Genomic DNA, 13,216 nt, shown 5'->3' on the forward strand with positions numbered 1-13,216 from the left:
TATACATTTGAGAAAATATTTCCAAATATAAATACCTTTTTAAAAAAAAAAAAATATATATATATATATATATAACCCTTTTTTGGGGTCAGTATGTCTTTGAGTCAGGGTGGGGGTCCCTCGATCAGAAAAGGTTGAAAACGCCATCAGACCAATCTACAAGCCTGAGTCATGTCTGAAACAGCGTACTTGCCTACTATTGAGTATACCAGTTGCATACAACTAGTATGCAACTGGTGTACTCAATAGTAGGCAAGTAAACGGATTCACAGATGACCCTGGTTCTGCCTGAAGCTGAATTTAAAGCCATCTGACCAGCAGAGGGTGGTAAAATTTCACTTTTAAGTAAAGTAGCGCAAATTGTGCTGAATGGAATCCCCTGACTTGTTTGGCAAACTCATATTATGGGAACATTTCACTGGATTTACCAGCACAGGCCGCATTTTGATTACTCTCATCTTTGGGAGATCCTCGAACCTTGAACTAGAACTACCAGCAACTCGTAAGCCCTTCTGTGGTCAAAAACAGTAAGTTGACACTTCCACAAGTGGGTTGGCCACCTGAATTAACAGCACCCCCACCCCCCCAGCCAAGCCCCCGAAATATGTCTGCAGAGCGGATGTCAAGAAAAAACAGAGCATTACCTCAGTCCTGTGTCACTGTTCAGACACAGAGAAGAGACTGCTCTGATCGGACTGCTACACCATTCACTCCTTTGGGATCTCAGGTTGCTTGCCAGGTAAACTCAAGCACTTCCTTTCCTTCTGTTAACCAAGGTTTCCTAATTGCACTTCCATTACGCCTGTCTTCTTCTATGGTACAGCCATCTGAATAGGTGACAGTAGACCATAAGCTATAAAAAGTGAAATGACAAACGTTTAAGACTTAAAAACTGTGACTCCATAATTGTGAAATCGATTGAACTGTGTATAATAAATATACTTGAAGCAATTTAAATAATAATCATATTCAAACCAGAACTTGAAGAGAAATTATGAATGACTGGAAATGTACACTTGGTTTTGATCGAGAAATAGCTGGCTGTTACAAATTGACTTGTGCTTCCTGTTAAGGAGATATGGCAAGGGTATTTTAAGTTGTTGTTTAAATGTTCAGGCTGGATCCATAGGATTAAAAAAGAAATGATTCCATGAACGACATGCATACAATTTTTCATAGATTCTTTAAAACACAAACATCTCTCACCTGCTAAGGGACTACAGATGAAAATGAGCTCTTGAGCTAACTCTGGCACTATACCATTTGACGCAACTGCGGAAATTTTGATTATTTATTTAAAAGGGACAACACGCAGTAAAGATAAACACACACAGAATATGCTAAAAATAATGCCATCACTTGTATATAATACTATTAGTCAATCGATGTAAAACCTTTATAACTCAGCTTATGAAAGTAAATGTTAAAAAAGTAAGATTTGTTTTCTGCCTTTCAGCTCATCTGGTTGCAATGGGAGGGAACACAACTGAAAATAACCCAACGAATCTCAGCATAGGTCTCCGTGCCTACCTGCTGGTTATCTACACCGTGACGCTGTTTGGTGGGACCCTGGGGATCGTCTTCATGGTCAGATTCCTGAGGCGGAGCAAGAACAAGCTCTCCATCACCACCACCATCATCATCAACCTGATGATGGCCCACGGCCTCTTCCTGCTGACAGTGCCCTTCCGCATCGACTACTACGCCACCAACACCTGGCGCTACTCTTTCAAGTTCTGCAACCTGGTGAGGATCGCCATCCACACCCACCTCTACATCTCCTTCTTCTTCTACGTGGCCATCCTGGCGGTGCGCCTCCTGCCCTTCCTGCCCACGCGACTGCGCCCCCTGACAGCTTTCGTCGCCAGCGCGGCGGTCTGGATCGTCTTCACGATCACCATTTTCCCGCCTCTCTGGCTGCACTACGGACACACGGGGAACTGCAGCGAATCACAGTGCTTCCATTTCCATGTCGAGATCAAGGAATACGTGAAGTGGCTCGACATCATCATAGCCACCATGGTGATACTGATCTCTGTGGTCATCATGACAATACAAATGCTGTTTCTGGCCAGGGTGGCCCAGTCCAACCCGGGAAACCTGTTCTCGCAGCAGGAATTCCGGGCCCAGCTGAAAAATCTGACCTTCCTCGCCTTCTTGGTTATGTGCTTCCTGCCGTACCATGCCTTCAGAATCTACTACGTGCTACACGTCGATGACAGGAACTCCAGGCACAATGAGGTCTACCTGTCACGCACAACGCTGTGCTGTCTGGACCTACTCACTTTCTTGGCCATTTAAGGGGGAATGGATGTCTTGGAGTTGTGTAGCCCTGTCTTAAAGTATACATATGTGCAGCTTAAATAGCATTTGTGGCATACTATTGCATATTCTTCCAGTTCAGCCTGTTGTGCTCATTCAGTCTAATCATGGCACTGATCTTACCTTTTGTGAACCTGGTGTGAATATGACCTTGTTCATAGATGGGGCAGAAATCAATATGCAATACAAATAATTGCAATGACAATGTTGGATTAACAAAATCCAAGCTGCTTAACAACTTTTCATTACTTCTTATGAGTTTCAGGACTACCATCTTGACCAATGAAAATAATTGAGGGTGTTGATGGCAATTTCTCATACTAATGATCTAAAGAAGCTCATGTCATTTGTGTTTATTTTCCTTTAATCTTCATAGAACTTTTGCATCAGAATTAAAATGTTTATGAAAATAACAAAATATTAAAGTGGTGTCCACGCATATAGTGTATGTTGTAAAAATAATAAACTTACTTCAGTATTTCAAATTAAATTTGGTAATTAACATATGGTACATTGCATCAACCATGAACTTGATGAATAAAAAGCTCCATAATGCCTAAGGTTCCCTCTTGCTTTAGCAGTGCCACTATCCAACTGTTATAGTATCACCTGAGCAGTTACACATAATTGAACCAGTTGGTAAGCTGAACACTTTTGAATGTCAGTTTGACAAAAATAAGCCGTTTGAGTTTAAAAAAAAAAAAAATTATTTTGTACTTCAAGCACCTCCCCCCAGCCATAAAACACAGCTGTGTTGAGTATCCTAAATAAAAAAGGTCAATGTTAAGTAGTTACTGTAACTGCTTTGAACAGCTGCACCAATTAATATTTTAGAATGTGCGCTACAGTGACTTACCGCGCTTGGGCCAAATAATTTCAATTGGTAAATGGTAAATGGACTGCATTTATATAGCGCTTTTATCCAAAGCGCTTTACAATTGATGCCTCACATTCACCAGAGCAATTAGGGGTCAGGTATCTTGCTCAGGGACACTTCGACATGCCCAGGGCGGGGGATCGAACCGGAAATTCAGTCATATTTCAGAAAATGAATTGTAGTTCAATTTATGAACAGGAAAAAAACTCCATGAGACACGTTCAGGGCATTTTTAAATTAGTGAATTGAATTTACGTTTTCTAAACTGACTTAAATGAAATAGAACTTGAATCCAACCTTGTGGCTTTTAATAGAGGAGTGCAGTGCATCATGTCTCATTCACAGAAAGAAAACACGTAACATCATCATAATGAACGGAAACAATGCAATGAAATATAGCTATAGTTTTTATTTACAGCTATGGGCTATGCTATCATTGGCAAAAAAACTGAGTTGTTTGTATCCCAAAGATGAGGTTTTTTATTTCTCCATATTTCCCAACACTGTAAACAGGGTCCTGTGAAAGGAAAAGAAAAGAAATAGTGTGTCTCATGCTCTACGCAACCCTAACATTTTTTTCCAAGAAACATGAGCCCCAGAAATTCAGGTGCACGCTAATGCATTCCAGTTAATAGATGTGCTCCTAAATTATTTTTCCAGGTAGCACATATCAATTTTCAGAAGTAAATTCTCCTAAAATGGGAGCACTGTAGAGCCCTGCACTAATTCCAGGAATGAGGAGACAAAAGACAAGCAACCACAGTCATGCCACGGACACTTCTAATTCGTATGCTCTTTAGTGCCTCACTGAATCAATTAGGCTAAATGACCCTCTGTTAAAGCAGGTGCTCAATGGACAAAGAAGCCAAGCACACTGAAATGGCAATGTCTAAACTGTACCTTGTGCCTTCAATAGGGTAGTATGTCAGGTCAACAAACAGAACTGTTTTCAGCTTGCAACAGTCTCAGATTAAACAGGAACTAACAATGGCAGCGAAAGAGCAGAGCATAGGGTAACCACACACAGATGCACTTGACACTATAAATACTATAACTACCACATTCTGGGGAACTATATATGAAATATATAGTTGTGGTTAAGTGCAGAACATCTACTTCCCCTTTCCATGTTACAGTACAACAGACTCAGTCCACCACCATACTGCAACTGCACCAAATATAACCTCATTAGGGGTGTGCAAAGACGTCATTATCTGTTCAACCAACAAAAGTATCTGTATCTGTATCTGTATTCGGATAGGAAACATGAAGTGGGCGTGGTTTATACTGGAAGTCACGTTAAATCAGGCAAATGTTGTATTTTCTAACCTAATATTCATTGGCAGTGCAATTGTTGTGCCTTCAGAGCATCAAATTGATTTAATGTTGCCATATAATTAATTATGAAATATATTTCCACATCCTCATACTGTACTTTTCATCTCTCTCTCTTTTTTTTATATTTAACTAATCTTAACCTAAGTTGTATGAACTGGCTGACTCGGTGGGGGCGACCTATTTGAATCTATTTGAAGAAACATAATGGCTGACGCACAGAACTTATTTATTAAACGTTTTGCAGCGCAGTCAAAGTTTTCTGGTCTCTCTCTCTCTCTCTCTCTCTCTCTCTCTCTCTCTCTCTCAAATTCAAATTCAAATGCTTTATTGGCATGACATATTTAAAAATACATATTGCCAAAGCGTAGTGACAACAGCAATCAACTACAGTAAGAATATATAATCAAAAGGAAAAAAGAAGACAGGCAGCATCAACGATAACAGCACAAATGATAGGAACATAATACTTATCTATTAAGTTAACTGAATTAAATTAATTATATTATATACATGTACACATACACACGCATACACATATATACATATACATATACACACATACATATATATACACATATATGTACATATATACATACGCACATACATATACACACACACACACATATACATACGCACACATATACATACAAACACATATGCATATATACACACATACACATACATATGTTTGCTGGATGCTCACCCACTGTCCCTCAGGCTGTGACAGGCAAAAACGTATCTAGCTGCGAGTGAGGCTGTCGCTCCTTCTCCTAATAAAACTCGCAGCTTTTCGTCATTTGTTAAGGAGGGAAATTTGTTTAGGAATGTTGAATTTTGGATCTTATTAAAATATGTTTCCCTTATCTGCGAATATTTTTCACAATATAACAGGAAGTGCATCTCTGTCTCTACCTCTCCTGTCTTGCAGTGACCACATATACGTTCTTCTTTGGGTAGCCATGTTTTTTTGTGCCTTCCTTTTTCAATTGCTAAGGTGTGGTCACTGAGCCTGTACTTGGTCAGGATTTGTCTCTGCTTTGTATCTCTGACAGAGAAGAGATACTCTGCCAAATTGTATTCTCTGTTTAGGGCCAAGTAGCAATTAAGTTTATTTTGTGTTTTGGTTTCATTATTCCAGTGTTCCAGATAGGCATCTTTTGTTTGTTTAATTATTTGGTTTACTCTAATTTCTGGTTTTAAAGCAGCGCTGGTCTGAGTTTGGTTTTAGTTGGTTAGTCAGTCTCATGACCAGCTGACTGAGAGGACTCTTTTTGGGTTTCCCCTCTCTCTCTCTCTCTCTCTCTCTCTCTCTCTCTCTCTCTCTCTCTCTCTCTCTCTCTCTCTCTCTCTCTCTCTCTCTCTCTCTCTCTCTCTCTCTCTCTCTCTCTCTCTCTCTCTGTCTCTCTCTCTCTCTCTCTCTCTCTCTCTCTCTCTCTCTCTCTCTCTCTCTCTCTCTCTCTCTCTCTCTCTCTCTCTCTCTCTCTCTCTCTCTCTCTCTCTCTCTCTCTCTCTCTCTCTCTCTCCTCCCCCCCCGCATGCTGAGAGTGGGTGTGGTGAGTGGATGTGTGAGTGAGAGTGGCTGGAGCACGATTGTCGGTGAGTTTTCCAAACTTTTCTTTTTTCGCACCGGTGAGGGTTTTTCAGGACTTGTACTGGTTATTTTTTTCTTTTTTCTTTCTGGTACACTGTTACAATAAGCACTTTTTATTAGTAGACAGGCAACGTTTTTTTAAAGAGGGCGACCAGCTTTGCTGGTCGGTATGCCAACGTCCCTAGGTGGTGAGCGGCTCACTCGGAGAAATGGCATTAAAGCCGCCCCGAGTGTGCCGTGCTCGGTAGAAGAGTGCATATTAGCGATAGCGAAGGTGGTTGGACACGAGTGTATTAAATTCGCGTCAAGAATGAATAAAGGAATCGTGGTGTTTCTCGACAGCATTGACAAAGTTAATGCCGTAGTTGAACAAGGAATTGTTGTTAAGGAAACTTTTACCGTGGTGCTTCCTCTCGTCAACCCGGCGAGACGGATTACTTTGTCAAATATGCCGCCTATGGTTACCAATGAAATGCTAACGCAAGCGTTGTCACGTCACGGTAAAATAGTTACCCCGATTAAGAAACTTTCCGGTGGTTTTCAGTCCCCGCTTTTAAAGCACGTTATGTCTTTCAGAAGTCAAGTGCACATGATTTTAAACGATGATACGGATCATTTCTCAATGTCGTTTAATTTTAGGATTGACAATTTTGACTATACTGTGTATGCGACTTCTGATAGCTTGAGATGCTTTGTGTGCAACTGTGTAGGTCATTTAGCTAGATCCTGTCCGAACAGGGAGCCTGCTGCAGATGAGCCTGCTGGCCCGTCTTCTTCCGGAGCAGGGGAAGCGCAAACAAACTCAGATCAGGGGAGTAATGATAATACTGATAGTGTTGTGTCTGAAACAATAGAAGGGGTTGTAGGAAAAGGGGGGGAGAAGGTAGCAGAGGAGGAAAATGAACAAGGGGCTTCTCAAGCAGATAGCATGGTTGGGGAGGAGGTGAATGAACAAGGGGCTTCTCAAGTAGATAGCATGGTTGGGGAGGAGGTGAATGAACAAGGGGCTTCTCAAGTAGATAGCATGGTTGGGGAGGAGGTGAATGAACAAGGGGCTTCTCAAGTAGATAGCATGGCTGGGGAGGAGGTAAATGAACAAGGGGCCGCGCAAGCAGATAGCATGGCTGGGGAGGAGGTAAATGAACAAGGGGCCGCGCAAGCAGATAGCATGGTTACAGCCATAGTTGAGGGTGGGGGGCCTGAGGAGGAAGAGAGTGAGAGTGTTTTCAAGATACCAACAGTTAAAAGGAAAAGTTCACGTACAGCAGGACGTATTGCAAAAACAAAAAAAGTAGACCAACAAACACCAGATGAGAGAGTGGAGAGACAGGATCTCACTTCTAGTGTTGCAGACTCTAGTGAGGACGAGTATTTTTCAGACTCCTCTACAGCTAGTGGGCTTGAGCAGCCTACAGGTGGCTACACGATTGAACAGATAATGAAGTTTCTGAAAACAACTAAGAATCAAAAGAACATTCAGATTAATGAACATTTTCCTGATCTGAGGCTATTTGTCAGATCTGTAAAGGCTCACATGAGCATCAAAGGGCAGGCAGCTTTTCCCAGTCCTGAGGTTTACAGAGTTTTAAAGTTTTTGCAAAAGGCAAAGGAACAAATCAAGCTAAATGATGATACTCAGACATAGGCAAACTCCCCCTTTTCTCTGTTCAGTATTTCTAATGCTGTTTTATTTGTTCTTTATTACTCTACCATACATGGCAGAGGCTAGGATAGCAACACTTAACCTGAATGGGGCGAGGGATGGTAGAAAGAGGGGAATTTTTTTCCAGTTATTAAAGCAAAAACACATTGATGTTACCTTTGCTCAAGAGACACACAGTGATACTGGTAATGAGGCTGACTGGAGGAAGGAGTGGGAGGGTGAGATTTTTCTGAGCCATAAGAGCTCAAGTAGCTCAGGGGTGGCCATTTTGTTTTCAAGATCTTTCGCGCCACTCTCCTGTGTTGTAGAGGAGGTGGTTAGAGGTAGACTTCTGAAAGTGGTTGCAAAATTCGATCACTTCAACATAGTCTTTATTAATGCGTATGCCCCAACATATGGACCAGAGAGGGTGATTTTTCTGAATGTGCTTAATGAAATAATAGTGTGGCGTTTTCGCGAGGAAGCAGAGACGGAGACTGGCTTGGCTGTTTTCGAATCGCTCCCGGGGAGCTTCGCTTTATTTGTGACATCTCCTCAAACGGTAATTCGTAGACTGACCATCATAGCTGGGCGAAGCCTGCTTTTGTCAAACCCCGTTTGCCGTGATTGGCTGCCCCGGCGCAACGGAAACTAACCAATCACACAGCCTTAACGGCACATCACACAAAGGTCGGATTTACATACAGCGGGAAACAGCAGCACGAGACACGCAAAACAGAGACAGGCAGGGAATACAACAACAGTATTGGCTAATTGACTAATGACAGAAACATGACGGTGAAAATCATAAACCCGAGGGCTGCTAGCGCTACGGAAGCGATTCCTAGCAGGCTACACACATTCAAAATAACGAGTATTTACACGATCGCGGAGCGGGACAAGTTAACCGCTAACAAGCTAACAATTATTTAGTTACACACAGGCAAGATCGCCACACAGCCCCCACCTAAAGGGTCGCTAGTCCCCGACGACCCACAATTTCTATGCGATTTACCTCGTAGTCGATTAAATAATTCGGTAGCCGTCGCTTCCGAGTAGGTCGGCCCGCGGTGGGCTGTGCCATTTCCTCTGCTGCCGGTGGTGTAGAGGGGACAGGGCTGCTACCTTGTCCGCCAGCTGCGTTTTCGGTGGCGAGTGGTTGGTAAGGTGCGAGTCGGTCTTGGTGGAGCACCACCAGGCGCCCTCGATTTGGCATGCGCAGGCGATACGTCACCTCACTCAGCCGCTCCAAGATCTCGCCAGGCCCACGCCAATGTGACTGCAGCTTAGGAGACAGGCCCTTCTTGCGCACTGGGCAGTGGACCCACACTTTATCACCTGGCTTGAAGGCCTGCCCCTTGCAGTGCTGATCGTAGGCGCGCTTCTGCCGCAGTCCCGCAGTGTCCTGGGCCTGGCGAGAGAAGTCGTGTGCCACCCGCAGTCGTTCCAGCAGCTGGCGGAAGTAGCAGGCCTCTGTACGGGCTGGTTCCCTGCTTTCAGGCGGGGCCCCGAACACCAAATCCACGGGCGTCCGGAGCTCCCGTCCGAACATCAGGGCGGCGGGCGTGCAGAGGCTGGACTCCTGTACGGCAGTTCGGTAGGACCACAGGACCAGGGGCAGGTGGCGGTCCCAGTCTCGTTGGTGCTGGCTGGCGAGGATAGCGAGTTGTGCAGTCAGGGTCTTGTTGAACCGTTCAACCAGTCCGTCGCTCTGGGGATGGAGTGGAGTTGTGCGGGTCTTCGCTACCCCGAGCCGACTGCAGACCTCAGCCAGCACCCGCGATTCAAAATTTCGCCCCTGGTCGCTGTGGAGTTGGGCGGGGACCCCGAAACGGGCAAACATCTCCTCGACTAGCTTCCCCGCTGTTGTTGCAGCACTTTGGTCCGGCACCGCGTACGCCTCGGGCCACTTCGTAAAGTAGTCCATAGCCACAAGCACATAGCGGTTACCGGCCTCAGTGACAGGGAAGGGGCCGAGGACGTCCACCCCCACTCGCTCCATCGGGGCCCCCACCACGTAGCGTTGTAGAGGGGCGCGGGAGCGCCTGGTAGGCCCCTTGCATGCCGTACAGGAGTCGCAGCAGTGGACGTGCAGCTCCACGTCCCGGCGGCACCCAGGCCAGTAGAAGCGCCCCCTCAATCGTCGCAGGGTCTTGCTGTTCCCGAAATGGCCCGCCCCCACCGAGCCATGCACCAACCCGAGGACTTGGGGCCGGAGCGCTCGGGGAACGAGGAGTTGGAGGAGGTCGCTTCCAAGCCCGGGTGCCTGCCACCGCCGATACAGCAGCCCGTCCCGCAGCTCAAGGCTCCTCCTTTGCCCGTAGTAGGTCTTGAGCTCGGGCCCCTCAGCCGAGACCTCAGCCCACTGCGGCGGTGTTTCTGCCTCCAGCCAGCCCCTCACCTTTCTTAGCGTGCTGTCAGCCTCCTGGCCTTCCCGCAGCTGCTCCTGCGACACTGGCAGCCACCCCGCCTCGCTGATGTTAGCGGTAGCCACCGCTAGCTCCACCTGGCTCTTATCTTCCTGTCGCTGGCAGTGTTGACAATCCAGCTCAGCACAGGGACGGCGGGACAAAGCGTCGGCGTTGGTGTGGTGCCGCCCCGCCCTGTGCTCGATCTGGAAATCGCACTCTTGTAGCTCTTCTAACCACCGTGCGACTTGGCCCTCCGGGTGCTTGAAGTTTAGGAGCCAGGTGAGCGAAGCGTGGTCAGTGCGGAGGCGGAAGTGGCTACCTTGGAGATAGGGTCGGAAGTGCCTCAGTGCCTTGACTACGGCCAGCAGCTCTCGGCGGGTCACGCAGTAGTTCCGCTCTGCCCGGCTCAGGGCACCGCTGTAGTAGGCGACAGCTCTCTCTCCGTCGCTGTCCTCCTGAGAGAGGACGGCTCCCACCCCCACGTTACTGGCGTCGGTGTCGACAATGAATGGGCGGTTCACATCGGGATACGCCAGTACGGGGGCCTCCGTGAGAGCCGTTCTGAGCCGGGCAAAGGCTTCTGCGCATGCAGTGGTCCAGATGAACGGCTGGTACTTGTCGGTGAGGCGATGGAGGGGACTGGCAATGGAGGCGAAACCCCGCACGAACCGCCGATAGTAGCTCGCCAACCCCAGGAAGCTGCGCAGCTCGCCTACATTTGCTGGGGTCGGCCAATCCCGCACAGCAGTCACCTTAGCTGGGTCGGTGGCTACCCCTCGCTCACTCACAACGTGCCCCAGGAAGGCCGTCTCCCTCCGGAGCAGCTGGCACTTCCGGGGATTCAACCGTAGCCCAGCCCGGCGAATCGCCGCGAGCACGTTGTGGAGGTTAGCGAGGGCGTGCTCGAAGCTACTGGCATGTACTAGGAGGTCGTCCAGGTACACTACGCAGCAGCTTCGGGGGACGGCCGACAGCACCCTTTCCATCAGCCGCTCGAACGTGGCAGGGGCATTGCACAGTCCGAACGGCATCACGCGGAACTGCCACAACCCTTGCCCGATGGTGAAGGCGGTCTTAGGCTTCGCATCCTCGGCCATTTTGACCTGCCAGTAGCCACTCCGGAGGTCCAGCGAGCAGAACCAACTGGACCCCGCGATGTGGTCTAGCGCCTCGTCGATGCGGGGGAGAGGGTAGGCATCTTTGCGCGTTACGGCGTTGAGGCGCCGATAGTCCACGCAAAAACGCCACTCTCCGTTCTTCTTCCGCACTAGGACAGCAGGGGCCGCCCACGGGCTGTTGGAGGGCTCAATGACGCCTGCAGCGGCCATCTCTCTAACCTTCTCCTCTGCCCCCAGCCGCTTTGCTAGTGACAACCGGTGAGGGCGCAGACGAACCGGTGCAGCGTCACCAGTGTCAATGGCGTGCTGCACTAGCTCGGTCTGCGTGCATTCCTCATCGCGGGCAGCGAAGAGGTCTGCATTGTCCTTCAGCAAGCGTTCAAGCTGTTGGCATTGGTGAGGGTTGAGGCCGCTGCAGCTGCGTCGCCACAGCTCGCGGACAGCACTCACCGTCTCGACAGAGGGGGGCGCAGGTTGTGACAGTGGGGCAGGCGAGCCACGCTCTGTGTTGGTTAGCTGGGGCGGCGGCTGGTGAGGGTGGGCTGAGGCTGGCGGCGGCTGGTGAGGGTGGGCTGAGGCTGGCGGCGGCTGGTGAGGGTGGGCTGAGGCTGCTCGGCGACGGGTCCTCCTGGACCTGCGTTTCCTCTTGGGGGTGGCGTGGAGGGCGAGGGTGGTGGCACCGATGGAGAGCCTGGCGTTGGCGATGTCCACCGTAGCACCCCAGTGGACCAGCAGATCCAGGCCGATTATGCACGTGTCGCTGATGTCGGCCAGCCAGAACTCGTGCGTCACCACCTCTCTGTTTCCGACCTCCACGCTCACCATCTTCTTGCCCCGCATGGTGAGCCTCTGTCCCGTCACTGACTGCAGCTGAGTGGTTGTTGAGGACCAGGCAGTGTTGGGGAGCGTTCCCGGTCGCACCAGGGAGATGGTGGCCCCCGTGTCGACCAGTGCCCAGCAGGCTTGCCCATCCAGCCTACAATGCAGGTATAGCCCGCCCGCCTCTCCCAGTCGGCCCACTCGCTGTTGGATGGATTGCTCTTCCGTCCTCAAAAGGGCAGGCTGCTCTCCTGCCCTGAAAAGGGCGGGCTGGAATTTGCTTTCAGCTCTCATAATAGAAGGACTTTGCTCAGTTCCCGCCTTCACAAAGGCAGATGAAACATTTGCTTCTGCGAGTGGGACCGAACTGGTTTCAGGCGCAGCAGGCTGCTCCTGGTTGAGGATGGGTTCTTGGGGCAGCGGTTTCCTCACAGCGCCGCCCCCGCGTCGTTTCCCGCCGGCCGTGGCGATCGGGGCTTGGGCGCTGGTGCTGGGCAGTCGCGGGCCAGGTGCCCTGGCTCGTCGCAGCGATAGCAGCGACCGCGTCGTGCTGGTGGTGGGCGCTGTCGCCGCTGTTGTGGGGGTGAGCGTGCCCAACGGACTTCCTCCTCCTCCTCGTAGCAGTCGATTTCGCGGACGCGGGGCCGGGTTGTCTGCCCTGGAACCAAGCAGAGAACGTCTTCCGCCCTCTCTACTTCCTTCAGAGCGTCGTCTAGGGAGCAGGGCGTGGTCAGGATGACGTGCTGGCGCAACCGTTCCGGGGAGAGAGTCTGGAGGAAGGCGTGCAACGCGAGCTCGTCCTGCCCTGCCGAGTCGAGGGACGGGTAGCCCTGCCGAGCGTGGAGCCGCACGTCTGCAGCCACGGTCCCCCAGCTCTCTTTTCCTTCGCGGCGGCGGCTGTTGAGCTTCTCCCGACTGCTCTGCATTGACCGCCTCTGGCCGAAACGCCTTGCCAAGGCCGTCGTCAGTGCCTTCAGATCGCCCTGTTCGGCAGCATCGAGGTCTAGCAGGACCTGCAGCGCTGGACCCTCCAGAGCGAGTGCTAGATGCGTCGCCGTCTGGCTCTCGCTCCAGCCGCAGTGACGGGCAGCCAGCTGC

At 49.3% G+C, this 13,216-nt stretch overlaps 2 protein-coding genes across 2 annotated transcripts; both read left to right on the forward strand.

Moving 5' to 3' along the window:
- The first annotated feature begins 255 nt into the window (after positions 1–255).
- Positions 256–2,882, forward strand: LOC118225246 (probable G-protein coupled receptor 141). The gene is made up of 2 exons (XM_035413398.1): positions 256–739; positions 1,457–2,882. The coding sequence occupies exon 2, from the start codon at positions 1,471–1,473 to the stop codon at positions 2,299–2,301; it is 831 nt and encodes a 276-aa protein (XP_035269289.1). The 5' UTR covers positions 256–739; positions 1,457–1,470; the 3' UTR covers positions 2,302–2,882.
- Positions 2,883–6,087: 3,205 nt separating this feature from the next.
- Positions 6,088–8,004, forward strand: LOC118225245. The gene is made up of 2 exons (XM_035413397.1): positions 6,088–7,215; positions 7,264–8,004. Exons 1-2 carry the CDS (start codon positions 6,298–6,300, stop codon positions 7,771–7,773), a joined length of 1,428 nt encoding a protein of 475 aa, XP_035269288.1. The 5' UTR covers positions 6,088–6,297; the 3' UTR covers positions 7,774–8,004.
- The last annotated feature ends 5,212 nt before the right edge of the window (positions 8,005–13,216 follow it).

Source organism: Anguilla anguilla, chromosome 4 (genome assembly GCF_013347855.1).
Source record: "Anguilla anguilla isolate fAngAng1 chromosome 4, fAngAng1.pri, whole genome shotgun sequence".
Lineage (NCBI taxonomy): Eukaryota > Metazoa > Chordata > Actinopteri > Anguilliformes > Anguillidae > Anguilla > Anguilla anguilla.